General features: G+C 40.5%; 1 protein-coding gene across 1 annotated transcript in view; it reads left to right on the top strand.

Moving 5' to 3' along the window:
• The first annotated feature begins 265 nt into the window (after positions 1-265).
• The window catches only part of CUNH11orf80 (chromosome unknown C11orf80 homolog), a 55,042-nt gene continuing 30,975 nt past the window's right edge, over positions 266-24,332 (top strand). Inside the window, exons 1-6 of the mRNA XM_053659033.1 lie at positions 266-299; positions 1,368-1,480; positions 4,142-4,274; positions 8,598-8,651; positions 16,257-16,366; positions 22,881-22,964. Of these exons, the coding sequence (XP_053515008.1) occupies positions 266-299; positions 1,368-1,480; positions 4,142-4,274; positions 8,598-8,651; positions 16,257-16,366; positions 22,881-22,964 (528 nt within the window). The remainder of the gene's footprint in view (positions 300-1,367; positions 1,481-4,141; positions 4,275-8,597; positions 8,652-16,256; positions 16,367-22,880; positions 22,965-24,332) is intronic.

The following is a 24,332-nucleotide window of genomic DNA, read 5'->3' as shown; positions in this document are numbered from 1 at the left end:
TTAGTTTGTGGGAGATGAGGGCATCTGAGTTCATTGGCTCCTTAGCTTTTGCACGGGGCAGGGGCTGCTTCTCCTAGCAGTACTCCTGTTCCCAGACTCTAGAAGTTTGAGACAAGCCGTTAGGCAGGTCACATCCGGGAGGGAGATGCACTGCGTAGCTGTGGGGGAGCCCAAAGAGGAGTTAAGAGATTTCTGTTTCAGGTTTTGGCTCTGCCATTTATAAACTCAGTGTGATACAACCTTTTCTTGGAACCTCATCGTCATCATGCATAAAATGGCAACACCACCTCCTGTACAAGGTTGGGAAGGTTACTTAAGATAAATAAGAAGTGAAGACCCGTTAGCATGGAGTAGACGCCCACGAAATGCCCAGCCTGTGCCAAACCTTGCCTGACTACAGGGGCCTGTGCTGTGGACGCCTTGACGGCAGGTGCTGGTACCAGAGGCTCCCTACTTCCATTCGGCCTACATCTGGGGGGAGGGGTGGGGAGCCGTGTCCCTGGCTTCTTCTGTTAGGCTTCCCCGCCTCTAGGATGGTATGTGTGTTCCACTGCACGTTCACCCCCAAGGCTTGCTCCCAGGCTCGCTCCAAGGACAAGGGCTGGAAGCCAGATGACCAACTTACCTGAAATACTTTGACACTGGCAACTGTTCTCCACCCTTTGTTCCCCATGCCTTTCTCAAGGTGGGGCATTTTCTGTTGCGCCATGGGAAATATTTTAAAGAGTCATCCTCATCACCTTGGTTTCTCACACATCAAATAATGATAAGTTATCTCTCATTAGATATTTCGAGAGTTAAACATTTATATAAAGAGCCAGTCTGATAACAGGAAATCCTTCAATAAATGTTAGCTGCCTTCCCTTTGACAACTCCCCTTCCTAAAGGGGACAATTGAGAAAGAAGGGCGAGAAAGGATCCAATGATTCCCCAAATGCCAGCTCATCAAAGCTGAGACGTATTATGATGAATTTTGTAGAAATAAAAGCCACCTTTCTCCAACAGGTTTACCTGTGAGCAACTGAGCTGAGGGGAGTGATCAACAGCGCTGAGCTCAGACTCTAAAAAGCTACGATGCGGGTCTCAGTAGACTTGTTCTTTGAAGTAGCACCAAGGTTGTGCGCCGGGCAGGCACTCTGCCAGCTCCCCCTGCCTGCTCTGTCCAATCCTGGCTGCTCGGAGCTGCGGTGAAAGAATTTTCCCTGAAGGAAAGCAGCCAACACCCCGTCCCACCCTTCTCCTTGGGCAACTCTCTGCCAGGCAGGAATCTCTCACCAGTTTTCTTCTGGCTTCCAGATCATCCATTTAAATGGGCTCACCGACGTCCCCCACCCGCCCCTGGCCACGCCCCTCCTTGAACTTGCAAGGAACCCTGCAGCTGGAGTCTGGAGGACTACCGTCCTTTCAGCGGGGAACACGCTGGGTAAACCCTAGCCTTTCTCCTGCCAGTGGAGCCCAGGAAAGCCCGGTCCTGCCCTGGGTATATTTAGCGGAGTCGAACGTGGGGAGGGGCCTATTCCCCTAGGGGCGAGGGTCCAGGTTCCAGCTCCTGCCTGGGCACCTTGGAATTAGGCTTGGGGACATGCTGGGGACAAATTGTCAGTGGAAATACAGGATGCCCGGTTTTGAATTCCAAATGAACAAATAACTTTTTAAATCTAAGTTTGTCCCAAATACTGCACGAGATATACATATGCTTAAGGGTTTTTTTTTTTTTTTTGCTTTAAAATTTTTAATTCAAATCCAACGGTCTGTCCTTCACTTTTATTTGCTAAATCTGGGACCCAGAGGTAGGTCTGGGGCATTGAAGCAGTCCCCGCAGAAGGTGAGGCTGCTTGGGGGGTCAAGAACCGGCTCGGAGTCCCCCGCCAGCCGCTTCTCCGGGGCTGAGGGCTGCACCTCGGCGGGACCGTGGGAAAGTCTCTTTCGAGAGGAGGGAGGTGTCGTGGCCTGGCCTCATTCCTGCTCGCCTCCAGTCTCGCTCGCCGCCCGCGGGCTTTCCCTAGCCGGGCGGCTCGCCCACCTGCCCGCCCACGCGCCGCGGCTGCTCTGTGCAGTTGCCGCTGGCTCCTCCAGGCCCGGGTGGCTCACAGCCTGGGCAGGGGCGGGGGGCGGTGCGGCGTCTAGTGCGCAGGCGCCACGGTCCGGGGGCGGGTTCGCACGTGGTGCGGCCGCGCGTGGGCGCGGGCGGAGTTCGAAGCCCAGGCTGGCACCCGGAGGCCGAGGGTCGGTGCCGATCCTAGGGCAGGATGGAGGGGTCGGCCGTGGCCGTGGCCGTGGCCGTGTGCGAGGTGATGCGGGAAGGGGAGAGAAAGGAGGACAGTGTGTGAGGAGGAGTCGGGCTCTGTGAGGAGACCGCCAAGTGTGGGCGGAGGGGTCTGGCGCTGCCTGAGGTGGCAAAGGAAGGTTCGGGGAGGACGTGATTCGGGGCCGCTCGGCCGGCGGCCCACGGCGCTGTGAGGAGCGCACGAGCCGCCGGGCGTGGGAGCGCGTGGGCCGCGAGGCCGGGCCACGCGGAAGGACTCTCGCTCCGCCGAGGGCGCGGCCCGGAGCCGCCGGCCGCAAGGGCGCTGGCGCCGCCCCCACCCTCCGCTGGGGAAACCGAGGTCCCGGAAGTGGCGGTGCGGGCCCCGCGTTGGCGGACCCGGGTCCGAGCCGGAGTGCCGGGCGCGGGGCCCCCTCCCAGGCCGGGAGGGCGGCGATCGAAGGGAGGCGCAGCCCCGGGGTGGGGCGCAGCGGCCCGTTCCGGGCGGGGCGGGAGGGCGGGAAAGTGGGCGCAGGCCCTCGCGCCGAGGCCGGTGTGCGGCGGCTCCCCAGGTCCCGCCTGGGCCGCACCGCGCTCCCACCGCCCGGCGGGCCGGGGGTCGGTCCTTGCTCTGGACGGCGGGGCTGAGCACCGGGCACGCAGGCGCCGCAGTGGTTCGCGCTTTCCAGCACGTTCACAGCCGTTACCTGCTAGACTCAGCCCCCGGCGGGGGACACTGAGACGGGTGGAATAGAAGCGCGGGTCACGCGGGGCTGATGTGAACGCGCTGAGTTCTTCCGCTGCCTCGGTCGTCATCCGGGAAAGTCGGAGGATTAGCGTTCTCAGAACCCGGGATAGAACCCCGGGCCCGTGTTGGATTCCCAACTGCTCTCTCACTACGGACGAGGCAACTGCGGGAAAATGCTACCAGAGGGAGCACGGGGAGTCAGAGGACGTGTGAAGGGAAGTGGTAACTGCAGACCTGCCGGGAAACTGCCTTTATAAACTCTGGTGCAGACGAGGACGTTGGTTCTGGCGTTCTCTCACTGAGATCTCCCTGCCTTTAAAAACACCGGGGGTGACCATTTTCCCCATGGTACCTTAGTGTGGAAGTGAGAGTCTACTTTCATAAATAATAATGAAATTAAATACAGTATATTTTATTTCTAATCTGTATCATCAAGATGGAATGTTTTAACCAGACATCTTGGGGGTCTGTTCGACTTGAAATTCTGTGTTCAATCTTTACTGCAGATGACCTTATTAGGAATAATAGATAACATTTATTGAGCGTTTACTATATTCCAGGCACTGTATCAAGTATTTTGCACGATCAGCAGCAGCCATATGTGGTAGATTTGTTCTCATTTTTATGAATGAGGAAGCTGAGGTTCAGACAAGTGACGTGCCCACGGTCACGTGCTAGAATTAGGGGCATCAGGATTCAAAAACAGGCATCTGACTCCAGAGCCGGTGCTCTTAACTGGTATTCTGACCCTCAGAAATGTCGATTTGATGAGAGTTAAAGATGATTCATAACGTAATGTTGGCTTTTATATGGGAAGAAAAAAGGAAACAGGAAAAACAAACTCCCACTTAATTTTTTCAAATTATTATTTCCAGATGACTTATCCTTTGCATAAAGCAACTTAATGTCCCATTTTCTGTCTTGTTGGGCATTGTGTTGAACTTCATTGTCTCCTTTCTTATGTCACCTTGTCACCTCCCTAAATTGTTTCTTCTGTTTAGACACAATGCTTTGCTTTGAACAAATGTAAATCTGACACATTATACGCAAGAATATTATTTTTAAAATCAGAATTATTAACTGTATCATACAAATTTATGACCAAGCTTTCTAAAGATTCCCCTTTTTTTGAATTGTGCCCTTTTCAGATTTTGAAATACTTAATAATTCACTGGAAGTGTGAAACAGCAGAAGGAGCGTTGCTAGAAGGACAGCTAGTGATTTCCATAGAAGCATCAAATTCTAAGCACCAGGCAGATACTCTTCATTGTGTAACAACTAGTAAGTGGAGGAAGAAAAAGATGTTGATTTTCTATCTTTGTCATCATTTATGTTACAGTTTATTTTAAAAAATCAATTAGTCATCTTTTATCATGTTATCACTTCAGGGTTGCTCTATAGTTAAAAAACTTAAATGATTATGTAATAAGTATCTGATGATAGATTTACAAATGTGCTATTCAGGAAAGGTGAGTGGACTGACTCTTGTCACAGGATTATTTATTCTACTGACTCAAGGTAAAATTACTCAGAAACAATCTCACTCTTGCTTTTGCATTTAACCTCTTCTTTCACAGCAAAATTTTATTACATTGAATTTTACCTCCTTTTTCTCTCATGTCTACCCTTTGGTGCTTGGAAAAGAGCCAAAAAATAAAGGAAAACGAAAAGGTAAAATTAATAGTGTATACTTTAATAATCATAACTTGCAGTTAGTTTGAAAATACACATGTCTTCCACTTGGCACTTACTCTTTTGTCTTTTTTGCCTGAACTTTTGAGAGAAGCTGATGCATTGAGCTGATGCATTAAGGAGGAAAGGTGATACATGCTTTTCATAAAGCATTGCAACATTACAGAAATATATATTATGGAAGGTGAGACTTTCCAGTAATCTCACCCCTTATGATAATTATTAAATAACATTAAATATATATCCTTCTAGATTTAAAAAAATTCATAAAGTCATTGTCTCACCGGGTTGATAGAAAGCCATATTGCCAGCATTCTGGGATTAAGGGGTAAGAGTGGTGTTGGATATCCCAGCATTCAGTGTTTACATTCTCTCAGTCCATTTGTTTTTAGTGCAGCTTTGGTTCTCGTCTCAGTCCAGAGACCCATGTTCTACCTGGTTAAGGAATAACCAGGTAGAGAACCAGGGGACTGGCCCTCCCTCACCCCACCCCCACCAAGGTTAGGGAGGGCCAGCCCCCAGAATGCTTAATGGAGGAGGGGGTCTAAAGTAAAATGAATTTACGTCCTAAATTAATTTTTTTATTTGACTCTTCTTATTTTAGCTCCTACCCCAACCCTACTTCCAGAAGTTTCTAATATTGCCATTCCTGAGTCTTTGGGGATTTTGTTGTATACTTTGAGTTGTTTTTTGGCCTTCTCATTTTTTGGCTTATAATTCAGCATGTCGGGTTTCCTAAATCTTTTCCCACTAGTTCTGCTTTTCAGTTTCTAGAATTTTATTGTAATTGTCTTTGTGTCTTATTCTCTATCCTTGTAGTTTATTCCCTTAAAAAAATTCCATTTCTATTGCTTCATTCAGGATTCAGGAGGAAGTAAAAGAGATTATGTATGTTCAATCTGCCATCTTTACTTGAAAGTGGGGTGTGGTGTCTGTGATCTGACATGGTGCCTGTGGTCTGTCAAGAAACAAAATATCTTGAAGCAAAATAAATTTATTTTCTCACAGTTAGGGAGGCCAGAAGTCCAAAATTAAGGTATCAGTAGATTTGGTTGGGAGAAATCTATTTCATGGCTCTCTCCTAACTTCCCGCAGGCCCTTGGCATTTCTTGGCGTGTAGACGTGTCACTCTAGTCTCTGCCTCTGTCTTCGTGTGACCTTCTCCCCTGTTCTAATCTGTGTCTGTGTCTCCACGTGGCCTTCTTATGAAGGATACCACTTGGATTTAGGGTCACCCTAATCCGGTCCAACCTCATCTTAACTTGATGACATCCACAAAGACCCTGTTTCCAAATAAGGTAATAAGTACAGGCCCCTGTTTCCTAAGTACAGGGGCTTAGCTCTTCAAAATCTCTTTTGGAGGCACAACATTCAACACACAACAAACCAGCAAATTTTACTGCTGGAATGATTCATCCTGAGAAGCTGAGAGATGACTGTATGGTTCTTTCCATCAGTAATCGTTGACGGCTTTAACAAGTACTGCTTGTTGCAGTGTTTCTCATAATGTGCACTCTAGGATGTTTTTATGACTTAACGAGAAAGGAGTTATGTAGTCATTTAAATTTGGAGAATGCTGGTTAAAATCAAAGAGTTTCACTATTTTATTACTTTTTTCTATTACAGTTTACATTCAACATTATCTTGTATTAGTTTCAGGTGTACAGTGTAGGGGCTAGACAATCATATAGTTGACAAAGTGGAATCTAAAGTTTCATTACTTTAGATCTTCTTTGAACCTGTACTGTGAACCTGTACTGGTTCTTTGAACCAGCATGGACTGTGAATTGTTCCAAATGGGCTGTGTATGACACTTCCCAAACGTATGTGACCACATAGCTCTTAAAAAAATTTTTTTTAAAGATCATCTTCTGTTCTATAGAGGAAATTTTGGGGAATGCTCTTGTCTTAAGAATGTGTTCCACAAACTGGTCTCTGCTGTCATCTTTGCATTTGAAGGACAGCACTGCAGCACAGAGACCACGAGCATAGCGGAAAACTGGGGGCCGGTGGGGTGTAGAATGACTGCTTTCTTTGAGCACGTACACCGAAAGTGACCCATTTCCAACAGCTGTTGAGATGATAGTTGTTCAGACTAAGAAAAGGTATTAGAAAGAACAGTGCGACATGCAGGTGAGAAATATCATGGACCACTGCAAGACATACAGGTTTTCGTCTTGTTAATGTTCTAGTTCCTGACTGGTCACTAATACAGGCCTGCTGCCACCTTCTATCCCTTTCCCAATGATCCACTCTCCTTTGAGTTCGGACCAGGGTGTCCCTGTAAGGAACACTAAGAAAAAAAAGATGATTGCCTTACCTTGGCTGGTGTGACTCAGTGGATTGAATGCTGGCCTGAAAACACAAGGGTGGCCAGTTTGAGTCCCAGTTGGGGCACGCGGGTTGTGGGCCAGCTCCCCAGTAGGGGGTGTGATGTATCTCTCACACAATGTTTCTCTCTTTCTTTCTCCTGCTCTTCTCTCTAAAAATAAATAAAATCTTTTTTAAAAAGACGATTGTCTTTTATTAAATGTTCTATACTACTTGAATTCATACCTTTTGAAGCGTGTACCATTTATCTAGATTGTTCAAAATCTGGAAATTTAGGGCATTGCTTATCCAATAGAACTTTTTGTGATGATGAAAATATTTTACCTCTGTGCTATTCAGTACAGAGCCGTTAGCCACACCTGGCTACTGGGCACTCAAAATGTGGCCAGCTAGTGTGACTGAGGAACTGACGTTTTCATTTCATTTCATTTCATTTTCATTTAATTTAATTTAATGAATTTCATTTCATTTCATTTCATTTAATGCATAGTAAGTGGCTACTCCATTGGGCGGCACACCTTTAGAGTATGCGGTTGCCTCTCACGCTAGTCCAGTGATTCTGGACCTTTTTCCTGCTTGGAGGGTACACATTTCTTGAGGGATAGACATATTTTTATTGGTTCCTGTGTCAGGGATTCTTAGATTCTCAACTATCAAGTCACATTCCTCCTGGGGAGGGATATTCAATTTGAAAAAAAGCCTTCATGTGGTTCTTATCTTTTTTCCTTCTTAGATTCATACTTCATCCCTCACCCTCTTTCCATGAAGAATTATTACTCCAAATGTTCAGATTTAGAACTCTAGGTACAGAGAATTCTTAACTGATTTAGTATTTTCTACTAAAGGGTAGATTGGTTAAAAGAGGGGCCAAAAATTTTAACTGAATCTTATACTGGAATATGGGTTATTGGCATGATATTCTTTGGTTATTAGCTACAGTTTGCAGTCTTCCTATAATCCTCCTTTACTAGGAGTAGTAATATTCAAAGAGGCAGTCCTGGTATTGAATGTAGCTGAAAAGACTTGCTATTTAGACTTGCCATCCCCAAGAAGTTACTCTACCCCCAAATAGTTATGCTAGCTTCATAATTTTTCTTTGCTCCTCCAATTTTGACTGAACTTCATTAGTAGTTGTCATCTTTTTTTTTTAAAGATTTTATTTATTTGGCCCTAGCTGGTGTGGCTCACTGTATTGAGTGCTGGCTTGTAAACCAAAGGGTTATGGGTTCCATTTCCAGTCATATCACATGCCTGAGTTGCCAGCCAGATTCCCAGTAGAGGATGCAAGACAGGCAACCACCTGTCTGATTGAGAAACATTGATCAGTTGCCTCTCGTACAACCGCAACCAGGTACCTGGCCTGCAATCCAGGCCTGTGCCATGACCAGAATTGAACTGGTGACCACAGTTTGTGGAACAACACCCAACCCACTGAACCGCACTAGTCAGGGCTGTAGTGCTCACCTTTTTTATGTCATGTCTGTAAGCAGTGTTTTCAGGCTCCCATTTGATTCTTTAGATAAAATCAGTTTAATTGTTTTATTTGTGATATTTTACTTATTTACTTATTTATTTTTACAGTTACTTCTGCAGGAAGCATTTTTGGTGGTTTGGTCTGCAAGACATTTCTAAAAGGTAAAAAATTACCCAATTTCCATGAGACTAAATCTCTTCCTGGTAATGAATTTGGTATTTTCTAAAACAGACTTAATACTGAAAGCTAGGGTTGCCAGATTTAACAAATAAAAATACAGAATGCTCACTTAAATTTGAACTTCAGATACATAGTGAATAATTGTTTTAGTATGTTCCATTCAGTATTTGATCTGGCAGTCCTACTGAAAAGTGATCTATAAAATTGTACAGATTCAGGCATGGAAAAGACCTAGGTCACTGTAGCTTTTCTTACTACTCTTTATACAACCTCAGGAAAAATTTACCCAGATGCAAAATAAATTTTTTAGTGAAGTATTTGTTGTCATCTACCCCAAAGAAATAATGCATGGAAAATGCTTCTGCCATAAATGATTTGACTACTATATATACTGTTTTCACCATGCCAGAGTTGGTATGACTTAGGAGCTTTCAGTGATCTTGGTTTTAGAAGTTTTTCTCTTTGACTTAAGAATGATCAAGCTAAAAGACATACATTTATTTTAAGGAGACTAATATAATCTGAGAACTGCTGTGCTTTCATTTTTATCTTCTATGGTTGTGTGGTTTATAAGTATTACCCAACAAGCCTGGCTTTTCCTGATGAATGGTTTATTTACAGATTTTACAAAATTATTTTAAAGAAAATTTCCCCAACTCAATTCAGAACGTAAGTAGATTGTGGTGGTTTCTTTTTAAATTTACATTTATCACTGCTTTAAGAAAATATGTTATATATTGAATATGGAAACAACCAAAAAGCTACATTAGAAATGTATGTTATAAAATAGATGTTATAACATGTATTACCATTGGAGTGTTTTAAAACAGTAATTGTGGAGGAATAGTCATAAGACAAAAAATAGAGATTTTTGTTCTTAGTTCCATATCAGATATTCTGTGCAAGCTTGGGTAAAATGTTCCCCCTGTAAAAATTATCACAGTGATTTACCGAGCGTTTACTGTGCACTGAACCTGTACTCGTTACAGAGGAGTTACAGTGGTCAACAAGATCTGTTTGTTTTCTTCCTTTATAGAGGATATGAAGAATATCTTAGTCACTTAATTCTATTGCCTCCCAAAACTTATCCCTGGAAGAATGAGAGAATCAGCTTATTGTCCTGGAGAGTTTGCTGTGATTGTGAGACTTCTGGGAAATCTAAATCCAACTTTAACAATCATGAGTTGACTGCCTCAAAATCATTAAATATATGTATCAATATTTAGTTCTCTTCTTTCAGATAATGCAAAGAATGGAAAGATCATTCTTAATGTCTCTGCTCCAATTAATATGCCTGTGTGAAGGTGCTTTGAAAGAAAGGCAGTATGTTATTAGCACCAGGGAGGAGGTTAGGAGTAGTTCCTGCAACATAAACCTATACTTAACATGCCTGTACAATCAGTGGCCCGATCATACGTAATGCTGCCTTTGGCTAATGTCTGTGAAAGTGCTTTGAAACAATGAAAACCCGTGTAAAAACAAGGGAACAGTTTTATTATCATTGTTAATACTAGAGAGAAGATAGTGAGTTGAGTATAGTTTATGGAATAACCACCTATTTATTATGCTAATACAGATGTTAGACTGTTCCATGGTGACTTTAATTGTTATTTAAAAGCTCAAAGTAATTATATGCATGTTTATTTAATCTATCTTTATACTCTTGTAATAAAGTGGAGGTGGCTTTTGTGCAAAGAGGAAGTACTGCACATCAAGTACACAATAAAAATCCATTTAATCACATATAGTAGCCACCTTTACCTTGTCTTCTCTTTGGACGTTAGGTCTCTTAATACTACTAATCTCCACTCACTAATGCTATTTATTTTTACTAATTAGCAACAGAAATGACTTATTGAAACTCACAAAGGAAATTGTCCAAAATCAAAATTTGAGTCCCTTAGCTTTCTGGCTTATGCATCATTCATTTTGCTTTTATTTCTGTTGTTGTTTACTTAGCATTCCTGTAACCTGATTAGCAAGCTGCTGTAAATTGGTCCATTCACAATCTTTGCATTCTTTAATTAGCTCTGGTGGCTGGTTCATTAACTATCAGATTTGTAGATGTAAAGAATTACATACCTATACAAAATCAATAGTATGCCTCTGATTTCAGTTTGTTAACTGTGTTGTCTGCTTCATTGCTCAGTTGATTTCTCTCTACCTAAAATAAGGTCTGACGTCTCTTCAGGGGAACTGTGCATTGTAAAGCCATCCAAGAGCAGTTTTCTTTACTCTTCAATCTATTCTGTCAGGGTTATATATCAAAGTAATTTTTCTCTAGATCTGCAATACTTCAGATCAATTGCTATATAAACAGGCTCATATTTCTGGGTGTTTTATTTATGCTGGATTAATAAACAATAGCCCAAAACTCTTATTTTCCTACCTCGCTAATGGTTTGTGTTCTCTTTTTTGTTTTATTTCTTCTCTGGTCCTTAACTAGTTATACTTTTATACAGTAAATCTTTATTGTCACAAGGAAGTCATAGGGAGAGGTAGCTCTGAAAACACAGTGCGATGAGAACTATAATGGAGGTATGAATGTTCAAGGTGTTTCATTCAGTAACTTAGCAGATATTTCCTGAAGTTCAGTCACCAATATGTCTTTCTCTCCTTCATTATTCTACGTTTACTTCAGATAGCTTTTCTGCTTTTGAGGCTTTAACTATCCTTTCTATGCTGATGAAACTTATCTTTTTATATTATTGACATATTTGGCTTTATCAATTAGACTATTATTCCCTTTGAGGGTTCCTCTGAAAAATCATGTGCAACATGTCTAAAAAGGGGTTCATTTTCTTGAAAACTAACTTGCTGTGTAACACCTCCATTCTCATACTTCTCCAGGCTTAAAATGTTTGGCTTTTTGGGGGGCCTTCTCCATTTTCTAATGTAATTAAAATTTTTGTTAATTCTGGTTTTTACACTGTATGATTATAATATATTAAATTACATATTAATTTAAACATAGTTTTATGTTCCTACTGATCGCTTGTTAGAATAAAATATCTCAGACCAGATTTGAGGTCCTCCATTCATTAGAATAATCTGTACTTTGAAGGATGGTACCCATCAAGATACATAAATTATTGTGTATAAGAATTTTCATTATATATTAATAGATACTATCTGCATCATATACTTGTCTATTTATGTAGAAATATATTAATATATTTATATATTTATCCATTTATGTGGAACCTCTTCTATCATAAATATTTCTTTGGTGAAACATGATAGTTTTAGTTTGTCCTTCTTGCCCAGGTCCAGAGGCTAGAAGTAGAAGAGAATGAGGAGATGGGGGAATATACAAAGAGCCATATTATAGGTCCTATTTATTTTGCTGTTTCTTTCTTGCTTCCTCTACTCATTTGATTTATTTTTTTAATATTTTAAAATATCTGGAGACTTCCGCCAAGATGGAGGCGTAGGTGGAAATATCTTGCATCTGCGCACAACCAAATCTAAAAACAACAAAATTTTAACAACAATAAACGCAACCAAACCACACAGAAAATCGACAATATGGAGTCTGAAAACAATGAAATGCTCAGCTAAACTGGTAAGAGGGGCAAAGCCAGCAGCGGAGCGGGTTGGCCAAAAAGATCCCCGACAGGGGAGGTGCACAGGCAGCCGAAGGCACGGATCCCAGGTGCGGGCTAGCGATGGGTGGACACAGGGAAGAGGCGCGGCTGGCTGTCTGTGGTCGGTCCAGCATTTGCATGCAGATAAACCAGTGAAGAGGTGAGCATTGAGACCGCATGGCACAGGGCGGCAGGCTCGCACATTTCCACTCAGATAAACAGGTGGGGGAGAGTGGAGAGGACCGCCATTGTACCCTCTCTGACCCCGCCCCCCACATATAGTGTCACAAACCAGCGACCTGGGTGGCCCCGCCCTGGTAAACAACTAAGGCTCCGCTCCTCAGAGGTAACAGGCACAAACAGATAAAAACATGGCTCAAGAACAACTCAGAGCCCCAGAGCCGATAAATCTAAGCGATGAAGAAATAGCCAAACTTTCAGATGCACAGTTCAAAACACTGGTGATCAGGATGCTCAAAGAACTGGTTGATTTTAGTCACAAATTAGAGGAACATATGAAGGCTAAACTAATTGGAATGAATGGTAATGCACAGGAAACCAATAGTAATGGAAAGGAGACTGGGACTCAAATCAAGAGAGTAGATCAGAAGGAAGGAAAAAATGACCAAACAGAAAAGAATGAAGAAACAAGAATTCAAAAAATTGAGGAGAGGGTTAGGAACCTTCAGGACATCTTTAAACGTTCCAACATTCGAATTATAGGGGTACCAGAAGGGGAAGAGGAACAGTTACGAGTGGAAACCTTATTTGAACAAATAATAAAAGAGAACTTCCCCGTCTGGCAAAGGAAATAGACTTCCAGGAAATCCAGGAAGCTCAGAGAGTCCCAAAGAAGTTGGACCCAAGAAGGAACACACCAAGGCACATCATCATTACATTAGCCAAGATTAAAATGAAGGAGAGAATCCTAGAAGCAGCAAGAGATAAGGGGACTGTCACCTACAAAGGAGTCCCATCAGACTGTCAGTGGATTTCTCAAAAGAGACCTTACAGGCAAGAAGGGGCTGGAAAGAGGTATTCCAAGTCATGAAAACCAAAGACCTACAACCAAGATTGCTCTATCCAGCAAAGTTTTCATTTAGGCTGGAAGGACAGATAAAGTGCTTCTCAGATAAGATCAAATTCAAGGAGTTCATCATCACCAAGCCCTTATTATATGAAATGTTAAAGGGACTTACCTAAGAAAAAGAAGATAAAAAAGATGAACAGTGAAAGGACAGCAAACTCACAGTTATTAAGAACCACACCTAAAACAAAAGCAAATTAAGAGGACAGCTAGATCAGGAGCAGAACCATAGAAATGAAGATCACATGCAGGATTAGCAACAGGGGAGTGGGAGAAGGAGAAGCGGGGAGAAGGTACAGAAAATAAGTAGCATAGACAGTAGATAGAAAATAGGGGGAGGGTAAGAATAGTATGGGAAATATAGAATCTAAAGAACTTGAGACACGTGTTCATGAACTAAGGGGGGGAAATGGTGGGGAGGGGTGTGGAGGGTGGAGGGGAACAGAGGGGGGGAATAGAACAAATGTAATGGCATAATCAATAAAAAATAAATATCTTTTCATTCCCATGTTTGTTGATATAATTTTTTAAAAATTCAAAACACTAGATAAGAATACTAGCCCTTAAGCCCTGGTTGATGTGGTTCAGTGGATTGAGTGCCAGCCTTGGAACCAAAGGGTTGCCGGTTCAATTCCTAGTCATGCACACACCTGGGTTGTGGGCCAGGTCCCCAGTAGCAGGTGTGCGAGAATTGATGTGTCTCTCCCTCTCTTTCTCCTTCCCTTCCCCTCTGTCTAAAAATAAATAAATAAAATTTTTTAAAAAAATAAAGAATACCAGGCCTTGAAAGTAGGGGAGATAGCTTTACTGCGGATATGGTTATGACAGTTCTGTTTTTGCTTTTTTCCTGTACTTCACCCTTTTGGCATCACAGAGACTTTTTTTAGTGGTTAGTTTTGTTTTGTTGTCTTTGTTAACTTGTTGGGAAAGGCAATGAGGAGCTGTGCTTTTTATATGTTAGATTGACAGGTCCAGGCTTGCTCAGCATTAAGTGAGAAACTCACAATGGTAAACTCTTGGATGTCTGGCTTCTTTTTAAATTTTTAAATCTGAGGTTCTCATATTCAAAGATTAAAAATCTACTATAATTTTATATCGTACAAGATCAGCAACTTTAAGGCTCTGTACATATCTAACACTCTTCCAGGAGCTCCTTTTGTAAACATAATCTCATTCAATCTTGAGAGGTAGGTCAGACTTCAGTGTTATCACCATTTCTGTTCAGAGATAAGGAACTGAGGGTTACCTCAGGTTCATATATCAGGTTTAGAAGTAAGGAAGAGTTTGTGGACTCGCTTAGGTCACTGGTACCTGGTAAATCTACGCCTAATCTTCAAGCTTTTGATATGTTCTAGACAATCTCTTGCTGCCATATTTGCATAATACATGTCAAGATTTTATAAAGAGAAGATTAACTGAAGATCAAAAGAAGTTAAAATAAATGAATTTGTTGTCTTTTGCTTCCTTAATATTTCTTTATCCCTGTTAAATTTATCTAATTGTACTTCACTATTGAAAATACATTCAAGATTTGATGTTTGATACCTGGTCAGGATGCATGTAGAAGGCGACTGATCAATGTTTCTCCTTTCCTCTCTTTCTCTCTCTCTCTCCCCTCCTCCTCCTCCTCCTCTCTCTCTAAAATCAATAAACATATCCGGGTGAGGATTAAAAAATACAAATACACGCCTGAGCTAGTGGCTCAGTTGGTTGGAGTGTTATTGCTGTACACCCCAAAAGGTTGCGGGTTTGATCCCGGGTTGAAGTGTGTATGGAAGGCAACTGATCGATGTTTCTCATATCAGTGTTTCTCTCTGGCTCTCTCCCCCCTTGTCAGAAGACTGTTGCAAAGCATCCTGGTTCAGTGCCAAGTTCATTAAACTTCAGTGTTGCATAACCTTGCTGCCATGTTATCCTGGGCTTTGTGACTGAATTATATTAAAAAAACAAACTAATGGCAAGAAAAATATTCATTAAGATTGATAGTTAGAACTTGATTTTGGTAATGTCCATGCTTTTTGAGGTGGTTAAAAAAGTTTTATTAAGTATGTAGTATGCATGTTTTAGGAGAAAGTTGTGCTGTTATTTTGGGATATAGCATGTTATTACATATTTGAAGTTGGGTTCTTGTATAATATTAACATTGTCAACCTCATTCATAAGGTAGAACTTGCAGAGACTGAGATATCTATTATTCATATTTAGTTCTCCTTTGTAATACTGTAGAGAGGGAATAAAGGATGGCATTTTATAAAATGGGAAGTTTGTTTTTTCCATTTGTGATACAAGTGCCAGGGTACAGAGAGGAAGAATGGTGGTGCGTCCCGTGAGGTGTCTTTGATGATGATATCCCAGGGCTCGCTGACACCTTGCGGGAACGTAGTTGAGTTAATCCGTGGAAACACACCAGGTGCTTAATGTATGGATTAAAGTAGCAAGATGTGCTTTTCTTTGTTAAAGATTACCTTCATAAACAACATACCGTGTTGGGTAAATGCCAGAGAGGGTCATTTTTGAATTTTTCTGCTTTTGGTTCTAAATAAGCTCATTTACTAGGTTTATGTTTATTAAATAATGAATTTGTTTATTAAAATACAAGAATATCAGATAGAGCTATCAGCTCTGAAGATTTCTGGCACTGGATATGACCTTGTGGAAATTAATTGAAAACACAAATGATTTAACAAATGAGAAAAATGGAAAACATGAGATTAAATGTCTTTATAATGTAATTCTAAATGTTCAAGCAATTTGCTGATGCAGAGCTGTTTCCAGGCATAGTTTAAATATTGCAGATAATCTTTTCACCAGGGAAAAGCCTTCTTGGCTCTTAAGTTTAATAAACAACTCCAAAAATTCTGGTGGTTGTCCGTACTGCTTGTTCTATTTTGTTGCTGTTTCTTCTCACACAGAAATGCAATCTATACTGCCCGGATTCTCTGCCAACCTGGACGGGACTTCGGAGGAAGCCAGCTGTTCTCAGGACGTATCAAGGGTGACACCTTTCCAGATGACTTTTGAGGCAGGTTTTGTTGTGGGTCTATAAATCACTGATGTTTTGATTCTTATTTTTGTATAAATCACCTACGGAAAAAAATGCCTAGGTGAACCACAGTTCCAAGTTAAATGCAATAAAACATTGACTCCCAAACTTTCCTGCACAGATTTTAAATCACCTGGCAAGCTTCCAAAACACTAATATTTGTGTCCCATTCCAAAAGGTTCTGATTTAGTTGGTCTAGGATGTTGGATTAGTCTGCATGAGCTGCCATAAAAAATACCACAGGTCAGGTGGCTTAAACAACAGTAATTTATTTTTTTATATTTTGGAGACTAGAAGTCCAAGATCAAAGTGTCTTGTCACTTTTTTTTCTCACTGTTTCTTTCCTCTGTACATATCTGGAGAGAGCTGTCTGGCATCTCTTCCTCTTCTTGTGAGGGTACCAGCTCTATCAAATTAGGGTCCTACCCTTATGACTTCATTTATACTTCATTGAATCCTTAAGGCCCCACCTCCAAATACAGTCACATGGTGGGCTAGGCTTCAACATGAGAATTTTGAGGGATACAATTCAGTTCATAACAGATGTCACTTGGGCTTTGTAATATTTAAAAAATCTCAATGGTTCCTAATTGGCAGGTATGTTTGAGAACCACTGAAACATGCCATTATTTAAATTTGGATCTCCTGGAAAAGAAAATAAAAATGGATTCCCAGTGCAGATCCTATTTGGATACATTTTTTTATGTTGGTTTACAGATTTTTATTGATTTATTTGTAGCCCAGATTTATGATTGACAGCTGAATTCTACATTTTCTTCAACAGTTATCTGATTCTCTGTCTTTCCTTTCTTTGAGTTGGTAGAGACATAAAGAATTAGAGTACCTTAAACATTCTCCCAAGAAACACTTGGGAGGCCTTCTCCATATTTGAACAATTATATGCTCCTTTAAAAGGAATGGGGACAACAGATATCCCCTGGCTGTGCCTTATCTTATTTAGGGGAACTGAAGGGTAAACAATCTGGAGCAATTAATGGTTAGTCAGCTCTGAAACTATTAATGTGAAAGAGCAATAAAAAAGCTGATACCAGTGAACCAAGGAAAGCAGTTCTAGAAAAGGAGAGCATGTGCCTTAACCAGTCTTAACAAATAATGATAATTCATATACCTAACATTTATGTATTATTTAAGCCTCCTAGAACCTCTATGAAGTGGATAGGACAAGGACTATCACTGTATTTTACAAAAAGGAAAACTGAGATTCAGAATTTGAATGACTTTCTGAAGGTCCTACAAAAGTTAAGTGACAGAATTTGAACCAGTCTTACTTATTAATCAATGAGTAATTAATGGATACTGCCGTTTCAGTAGCCATTCATTTGGAAATTTGTTTTTGTTCCAAGTCGGCTTCACTATACTAGAAGGTACAGAGTTCCAAAACATGTTACTTGATCCCAAGGAACTTGAAATCTAAAGGAAAATGTAGACAATTCTTTTTTTATACTTTTTAAATTTTTTTAAAGAAAAGTTTGTATTCACTCTCCAAGAAAGGCGAGGGGCATGATGTGGAGAGCTACACCAGCCTAGAGGTCTTGATGAGGCTGAAAAACAGTTTTTCTGGGTATAATGGGTTTAGAAATTTGAAAAAATAGAAAGTCGTCAGGGTGTAAAGTTTCTCTTGTTCTGCCCCCCACCTCATTAAAGCAGTCTTTCAGGAGAATCAAAATGAGCATTTAGAACACAGATAATCAAGGTAGCCACTGTTAATGTCTTGGTTAATAGCTTTTCACATAAAGCGGGCCCTTTCAGTGTAAGGTTTCCAGAATTGCACAGTTCAAGCTGTGGCTCTGGAAATAGGTGGACAGAAATGAGTGGAAGTCAAGATCTTTGGATCTGAAGAGGCCAGGGAATTGTGAGACTAAGTTGTTGCTTAGACTAGTCAACTACTTGGATGTGGAAGTCAGTCAAGGTGATGGCAGGACTTGGAGTGAGGTGGAGAGCTTAGTAGCCAGGAGTCAGCTGGTGATGGTTAAAGAAAGTTTGTGAAGGATTAGTGTGACCTCAGAGGAATAAGGATTTTTTTTTAAAATTTTTATGAGGCTCTTTTTATTACTTGAATCTAAAGCCAGGAAAAAACAAAACAAAACCAGTCACTGAGGAAAGATAGGTGTAACCCATGAAAATAAAGACAAGGAATAATATTTGGAATATATAAAGAATCTGTATTAGAAAAATACATTCCAGTAGAAAAGTGGGCAGAAGATGTAACCATAGAATGAGAATGACCAATAAATATGAATTCTCACAGTTAACTAATACATTTTTTAAGTAACTAAAACAAACTATTTCACACTCATTGGCTTGGCTAATTTAATGTTCAATAACCCAAGGGAATAAGGATTTTTGAAAACATTTGTTCCATTATGTCTCATTGTCTCTGGTACTGGGCAGCTACTTAAAAGGTATTTGAATGAAGAGAGTGAGAGGAGAAAAAGATTTTGAGAGATTTCATTATATATACCTCAACTGGGGAGAAGGCTCAAGTAGGAAGACTCATAGCAGATATGTAGGAAAAAGCTATAAGAAATCCTGGCTGGGTAGCTGAGTTAGAGCCATCGTCCTGATAAGCCAAGGTTGCAGATTTGATCCCTGTTCAAGGTACATGTGAGAATCAGCCAATGAATGTAGAAATAAGTGGAACAACAAATCACTCTCTCTCTCCCCCTTTCCCTGCCCCCTTTTCCTCTCTCTCTCTCTCTCAAATCATTTTTTAGAAAAGGTTTTACGTATTTATTTTTAGAGAGAAGGGTAGGGACGGAGAGAGAGGGAGAGAAACATCAATGTGTAGTTGCCTCTCACATGCCCCCCACTGGGGACCTACCCCACAACCGAGGTATGTGCCCTGACTGGGAATTGAACCACGACCCTTTGGTTCACAGGCCCACGTTCAATCCACTCAGCCACACTGGCCAGGACTAAAATTAATTTTTTAAAAAAGCTATAATAAATGATCCACTGCTTTGTGCATGTGAGAAGAGCTAATCTCAGGGAGGATTGAGGAAAGCTTCATTTAGGAGAAAAGCAAGGAGTTTGGGTTATTCTGAGTCAGTCGTGCATCCTTGGGGTCCATTAGGCTGGGTAACATGTCCCTCCAAAAATAATTTGATTTTACAAGATCTTCTTGACATCTTGATTCATTTATTTATTTATTTATTTATTTATTTATTTTTAAAGATTTTATTTATTTATCTTTAGAGGGGAAGGGAAGGAGAGAGGGAGAGAAACATCAATGTATGGTTGCCTTTCATGCGTCCCCTGCTGGGAACTGGCCTGCAGGGAATCGGGCTGCAACCCCGGTATGTGCCCTGACTGGGAATCGAACCGCGATTGTTTGGTTCGCAGGCCCATGCTCAATCCACTGAGCTACACCAGCCAGAGCTCTATATTTATTTTTGCCATAATACTAAATGATAAAATGGGTAGAGATATACATATATGCATATAAACATCTCTCTGAATTGATATCTGTTGATCTCTGTATTTATCTATTATCTATTTAAAGAGACAGACACACTGATTAACTTTCTCCTAGAAAATCGTATAGGGCCCATGACTGCATAAGTTTTTTTTTTTTCAAAGTATAAAACAGTTCCCATATTCTATTGTATAATTAGACTTGTTTCTAAAGGTGAAGGCTGAAACATATTATTCAATAGCAGTTTCTGCTGCCCAGGGCTGGCAGTATCTATTTTTTCCTAACAACACTTGTGTAAATTCACTGCTTCCATAGGTGTGTCAGGTTATGGTACTGGGTTTCAAACACCCAGTTATAAAAGGCTGTAAAAGACACTGCACTCCGTCAGAGTGTGTCTGTCTGTCAGTCTCAATAATTTATGAGTGGATCTTAAAAGAAGCTATTTGCTTTGTGTTAACTACCTTCTACTGCCACGACATTAGGTCTCTTCTCAGGCTGGACTAGGTTCTAGTCCTTGTATTTCTTAGCATCTCTTACATATCTAAATCATGATACCTTTTACATTATTATCAAAGTGATTTATTTGTATTTCTCTTCTACTTGACTGTGAACTCTTCAGATTGAGATTTGTTTTATTTATCTCTGTAGGCCCAGGTACATAATAAGCCACATTAAATGTTACATGAGTGAATAAATACCTATGTTCTGTAGTTATATGTAAGCATTGTCTGTCAGGGTCTGTAAAAAGTAATGACAGGTTATGTAATATCTGACTCAGATAGCTACATGCATAGAAAATGAACATTCTTTGGCGAGGCACCATGCATAGCGCAATGCGGGGTTTGGGCTTGGTCAGACCTGGGTTTGAATCCTAATTCTGCCACTTACCTAGCTGTGTGGGACCTTAGGCAAATTAATTAGCTTATTTGGTTTCATTATCCTCATTGATAAGATGGGGGCATTTCCTTCTTGCGTATAAACTGCTTGTCATGTAGCAGGTGTTCAATAAATGGTCGCTCTCATCATTTTTAATTGTAGCTTCACTCTGGTAGCTACTCAAGGAACTTTCACTTATTTGGTTGTTTTGCTGCTAGATATAATTAGCCCTTTCTGTGATATACCCTATAATCACCAAGGTTACAGAAGTTTGAAACTGTTCCAAGAAGTTGTTTTGGAAGTGTAAGTACAGAAAATGCTTTTAAAAGACCATTGCTTTTCTGTTTGAACACTTTATAATAAAAATTTTTACATGAAGGATGTGACTATAATGTGTGCTGCAGTTACTACTTAATTACCACTATTTATGTATATAAATAATCCTAGATTTCTTTCCAGAATTTTCTAATAATTCTCATTCATTTTTCTAATAATTTTTTCTCATTATCTCCACCCATCACACAGTTGTTGATTGCTTTTTCAGTGTATTTATAAAAAGTATTGAAATTAATTCTTTATTAGATATTTACACATTTCTCTTTATTGTATTATGAGATTTTGAGGTTGGACCATTTTTCTTTCCTTTAATATGTACCCAGTACGTGGCTCTGTATCCTCCGAGTCATCAGTAAGATCTTACTGATTTTTTCCAACTCTGTTTCTTTTTCGCATTCTCTTGGACTTCTCCCTTTTCTAGGACACTTTTTCTGACTTTGGTTTTAGGGACACTATATTAAATATGGGAAAGTGGTTAATACTAAAGCTTTGGAACCAAATTAGGTGTCCTTGGGAAAGTTTTTAACCTCTTTGGGACTCACTTTTTTCATCCAGAATGTGTGAGTGATAGGTACCTAATAGGGTTTTTTCGAGAGGTAATGACGTAATGTAAGGAAGATAGTTTAGCACCATTCCAGTTTCCTGGAATAGAGAAAGCCGGTATTGGATGGTAAGTGTTAATATATTTGTAGGGAGGTGTCAGGGTGTATTGGAAAGAGCAAGGAACATTAGTTTTAAATAGACGTAGGGCCACATTCTGGCTCTGTCACTAAAGAGCTTAGTGGCCTTAGGCAAGTTTCATAACTTCTCTGAGCCTCAGTGTGTTTTTGTTTTCAATTTACAAAGAAGGGAGAGTAGATCCCTGCCTCCAGGATTGCTGTGAGGTAGTGTGCACACAGCACTGCAAGGTGCTTGTGCAAAGCAGGCATTCAGCAAGTGGTGTATTATTGTTTCCATGTGTGTGGCATACACCTTAGATTAATTGTTTGATCTTTAAAATAGTTCTGTGAGGTACAACAGGTAAATTTTATGCCTCTTTTGCTGATTAGGAAATAAGGTCCAGAGCAGTTAAGTGATTTTTTTTTTAAATCACAGATACTTCAGTAATTTTTACAGAGATAATGCTGGAACACGAGTCTTTCAGCTTTTGAGCTTTTTGCTTTACAACTTTTCTGTAAAAATAGATGTTTGGAAGAATCAATTTACATTAAAAAAACTAGGTTTCTTTCAAGTGTCTGCTCTTTTGACTTCATTTATATTTTTTTGAAAAGATTATTTTTCAGAGAGGGGGGAAGGATGGAGAAAGAGAGGGAGAGAAACATCGATGCCGGAGAGATACATCAAGATTGCTTCTCATGTGCTCCCAGAGGGGGACCTGGCCCACAGCCAAGCATGTGTCCTGACGGACAACCTTTTTGGTTCGCAGGCCAGCGCTCAGTCACTCAAGCCACTGAGCCACACCAGCCAGGGCCGTGCATATTCTTAATACAAACTGACCCACATTAGGATGATTGAGTTGAGGTAGCGTTACTCTTCTCAGCTCCAGTGTGAATTACTTTTAAATTACTTTTAAGTTTGTTCCAAAAGGTGGTTTTGAGATTGTAGGTTTTACTCTGATCATTGTTCATGTGTCTCCTGAAGCTCCATGAAATAAGTATTTTAACCAAAGAAACGATGGCTATTAGATTCCCTTTTTTGTCCAATTCTTAGACCCAAAGATGTTTCCCTTCAATGTCCGCAAAGCTTTTTGGGGTGTTACTTTTATAGGAAGAAATACCGTAATTTGATTCGTTTGTACTTTCGGGTTTGTATGTGTGTGGTGGATGTTGTGTTGTGTTGTTACAGGCTGATGAAAAGCCCAGAACTTTGGTGACAGATAGTCTGGTTATAAAGAATTTTTTACGCAAGATTGTCATGGTGCACCCTAAGGTAAGCTGTTCTTTTGCACAATAAAGATCCTCTTATTTAAGTCATGTTTTCAAGAGACCTCTACTCTGTAAAATATGGAATTATCTGGTTAGTTTTCTTGTAATGATACAATTACAACTTCTAATATTGATTGAGTTGATTTGGTTTCTGTGTCCCTAAGACAGTCTTTTTTTTTTAATACTTTTATTTCGTTATTTTTCAAGTACAGTTTTTTGTCTGTTTCTTCCATCCCAGCCCCCCCCATGCTCCCCACCTCCCTCCCATTTCCACCCACCTTAGTTCTCGTCCCTGTGTCCTTCATATTTGTTCCTCCAAATCCCTCCCCCTTTTCCCCCTTAAATTCCCTTCCCTCTCCCCTCTGGTCACTGTCCCCTTGTTCTCTAGGTAGTCTTGATATTGGACTTGTGACATAGTTGGGAGTCCTTGGATATAGAGAGAGCTCTCTTTTGGGTTTTTATTTTCACTTCTTTACTGTTTTATTGTATCACTTTGGGTACCTCTTTTTCCTCCTTTGTGTTTCGTGTTTCTGTTAAACCTGGATGATTAACCTTGTTGATTATCTCCTTTTCTAAAGTGACAGTAAGAGCAAATAAGGAAATTTTGATAAATCACTTTAAACTTTTGAGAGCAAAATTTTTATTATCATCTGTAGTCAGATGTGTTTATAAAGATGCACACACAGCTGAGTGTGCTATGTAGCTTCCCCCTTTTCTTCTCTTGTCGCCTTCCTGCTTCTTTTGTTGTCAGCAGGGTTCAGTGATTGTTTTTTGTCAGTCACAATTCTAAATGTTCTCCATGCACTTACTCCTTCAACCCTCATAATGCCCCTCGTGAAACAGGTTTCACCATCATGCCCATTTTATAGCTGAGGAAACTGTGGTGCATAGGTTAAATAACTTACAGAGGCAGGATCTGAGCACAGGCAGTCTGGCTCTGGAGTCCCCTATAACCCTTTATGCTCCATAGAAAGAAAAATGTAGGTTTAAGGTAGGAAATAGGGAAATAAATTGGAGAGAAGTCAAAAACGTCACATGGGACAGAGAAGAAAAAGCAAAGAAAAAAAACATGGAATGTTCCTTGTAAGATAAACAATGGAAAGAAGAGGGAGAAAAATTGATAGCTCCTTTAAGAAGGGGAAAAAAGTACATTGGGAGAACACCGAAGGACAAAAGGATAGGATTTCCTGATAACGTGTGACTACTTAGAATTTTAGTGTTGGATGGGGTATGTTTAAGATGCTGAATTTGAACACAGGTAAGTGTCATTATGTTTAGGGTTAGTGCAAGTGAAAGAAGGGCGATATAAAGAATATCTCCTCTAGGAATTGGTGTAGAACTTTTTCATCTTTACCCTGGTACATGTTAGGTA

The sequence above is a fragment of the Artibeus jamaicensis genome, unplaced genomic scaffold (genome assembly GCF_021234435.1).
Source record: "Artibeus jamaicensis isolate MK-2021 breed Jamaican fruit bat unplaced genomic scaffold, CSHL_Jam_final scaffold_614, whole genome shotgun sequence".
Classification (NCBI taxonomy): domain Eukaryota; kingdom Metazoa; phylum Chordata; class Mammalia; order Chiroptera; family Phyllostomidae; genus Artibeus; species Artibeus jamaicensis.
This window is presented reverse-complemented; position numbering and strand designations above follow the sequence as displayed.